The sequence below is a fragment of the Cebus imitator genome, unplaced genomic scaffold (assembly GCF_001604975.1).
Source record: "Cebus imitator isolate Cc_AM_T3 unplaced genomic scaffold, Cebus_imitator-1.0 Scaffold699, whole genome shotgun sequence".
Classification (NCBI taxonomy): Eukaryota; Metazoa; Chordata; class Mammalia; order Primates; family Cebidae; genus Cebus; species Cebus imitator.
In genome coordinates, this window is record NW_016108014.1 from 228,719 (window position 1) to 231,495 (window position 2,777).

At 44.3% G+C, this 2,777-nt stretch overlaps 1 protein-coding gene across 1 annotated transcript in view; it reads left to right on the forward strand.

Moving 5' to 3' along the window:
- The first annotated feature begins 1,032 nt into the window (after positions 1-1,032).
- Positions 1,033-2,777, forward strand: part of ARSH (arylsulfatase family member H) — a 25,935-nt gene continuing 24,190 nt past the window's right edge. Inside the window, exon 1 of the mRNA XM_017518700.2 lies at positions 1,033-1,166. Coding sequence (XP_017374189.1) covers positions 1,033-1,166 — 134 coding nt within the window. The remainder of the gene's footprint in view (positions 1,167-2,777) is intronic.

The following is a 2,777-nucleotide window of genomic DNA, read 5'->3' on the forward strand; positions in this document are numbered from 1 at the left end:
AACATTTTTGGCACCAGGGACCGGTTTTGTGGAAGACAGTTTTTCCACGGACAGGAAGGGGATGCAGAATGGTTTCAGGATGATTCAGGCACATTACATTTATTGTGCACTTTATTTTAATTATCATTACATTAAAATACATAATGAAATAATTATACAACTCACCATCATGTAGAGTAAGTGGGAGCCCTGAGCTTGTTTTCCTGCAACAGGATGATCCCATCTGGCGGTGATGGGAGACAGTGACAGATCATCAGGAATTAGATTCTCATAGGAGCACACTTCCTAGATCCTTTGCATTCACAGTTCACAGTAGGATTCATGCTCCTATGGGAATCTAATGCCTCCGCTGATCTGATAGGAGGCGGTGCTCAGTCAGTGATGCAAGCGACAGGGAGTGGCTGTCAACACAGATGAAGCTTCATTCACTTGCCCGCCACTCACCTCCTGCTGTGTGGCTTGGTTCCTAACAGGCTTCGGACCAGTACTGGTCCATGACCAGGGGACTGGGGATCTCTGGTATAGAACATTACTTTTTTGCCAGGCACGGTGGCTCACACCTGTAATCCCAGCACTTTGGGAGGCCGAGGCAGGCGGATCATGAGGTCAAGGGATCAAGACCATCCTGGCCAACATGGTGAAACCCCATCTCTACTAAAGACACAAAAATTAGCTGGGTGTGGTGGCAGGCACCTGTAACCTCAGCTACTCGGGAGGCTGAGGCAGGAGAATTGCTTGAACCCAGGAGGCGGAGGTTGTAGTGAGCTGAGATCATGCCACTGCACTCCAGCCTGGTGACAGAGTGAGACTCCGTCTCAAAAAAAAAAAAAAAAAAAAGAACTTTACTTTTTTAAGAAAAAAATACTAGTTTCTGAGTAAGCCAACACAGGTACAGTGAGAATTGATAACGAATATCACTATTTCATATTTTACGTTATCTAAAATGTAAATGTTAATTGATAGTGCATGGTTTTTTGCTTGCTTGTTTATTTGCTTATTTCTAAAAATACTTACAGGAGCTGCTGGCTGTCGATGTCCCTGTGCTGCTTGTTTTGCGGTGTTGATGGCACATTTACGACAAGAAACTCCAGACCCAACATCGTCCTGCTGATGGCAGATGACCTTGGAGTGGGGGATTTGTGCTGCTATGGTAACAACTCAGTGAGGTACAGATGGACTCTGACCCCTCCCTGTATGTGGCAGTCGCCCAGGTCACAGTGCTCATGTCTTTGCCATTGCAGAGAAGGGTTTCTGGAGAGAAGGTATTGTCTGATTTTTTCAGCAGGAAAAGCTGAGGTTACCAGGGAAAATTGCAAAATGCTTAGCATCCCAGTTCCCTTAGTTTCTAGCCATTGGTGGTGGTATTTTCATCGTTGTGCAAAATTCACATTAAAAAGTTGGCCTTTTTTGGCCAGGCATGGTAGGTCAAGCCTGTAATCCCAGCAGTTTGGAAGGCCAAGGTGGGAGGATTGCTTGAGCCCACGAGTTTGCAATCAGCCTGGGCAACATAGAGAGACCGCATTTCTACAAGAAAACTTTAAAAATCTACCAGGAAGTAGTGGTGTGTGTCTGTGGTCTCAGCTACTCAGGAAGCTAGGGCAGGAGGATCACCTGAGCCAGGGAGACTGAGGCTGCAGTGAGCTATGATCCCACCACTGCACTCCAGCCTGGGTGACAGAGGGAGACCGTTTCAAAAAAAAAAATTCACCTTTTAACTATTTTAAAGTGAACAATTCAGTGGCATTTTGTACATTCGCAGTGTTGAACAGCCATCACTTCTGTGTAGTTGCAGAATTTTTCACCACCCCCCAACGAAGACCCCCATTTCCCATCCTATCCCCATGCCCTGTTAAGCCCAAAGGGAGCCTCTGCCTCTATGGATTTGTCTCTTCTTGGAATTTCATATACAAATAATCATATACAGTATTTTCTCAGGCTGCCATGACAAAGGTCCACAGACTGGGTGGCTTAGCTAACGTCAGCTTATTCTCTCACGATCCTGGAGGCTGAAGTTCAAGATCCAGGTGTGAGCAGGGCTGGCTCCTCCTGAGACCTCGCTTCTGGGCTTGGAGGTGCTCTCTTCTTCCTGTGTCCTCACAGGGTCGTCCCTCTGTGTGTGTCTGTGTCCTCACCTCTTCTTATGAGGGCACCAGTCCTATCGGATGAGGGTTCACTTTAATGACCTCATGCTACCTTAATTGCCTCTTCAAAGACTCCATCTTCAAATACAGTCGCATTCTGAGGTCCTGGGGGTTAGGACTTCAGCATAGGAATTTGGGAGGGACATAATTCAGCCCAATTCATATGATATGTGGTCTTTTTTGTCTGGTTTCTTTCACTTAGCGTAATGTTTTCAAGGTTCATTCATATTGTAGCCTGTGTCAGTTCGTCATTCCCTTCCATGGCTGAATAATTTTTCATTATATAGATATACCACATTAGTCTACAGTTTTAAAAATAACTTCCTTGAATTATTTCTAAAGTCTCTGGTACCCAGGGCTCTTTATTTCTCTACTCTCTATTGATAGACCAATCTGGCTCCTGTGAAAATCCACAGCATCTTTTAGTGTGGATTTAAATAACACTGTTCCTTCTTGGAATGCAGATCACAGGCTAGTCCTGTATTTTAAGTATATTTGTTGATTGAAAGTCATTGGTCTCCTTCTTATTGTTTTCTTTCTTTCTTTCTTTCTTTCTTTCTTTCTTTCTTTCTTTCTTTCTTTCTTTTTTTTCTTTCTCTTTCTCCTTTCTTTCTCTCTCTTTCTTTCATCTTTCTC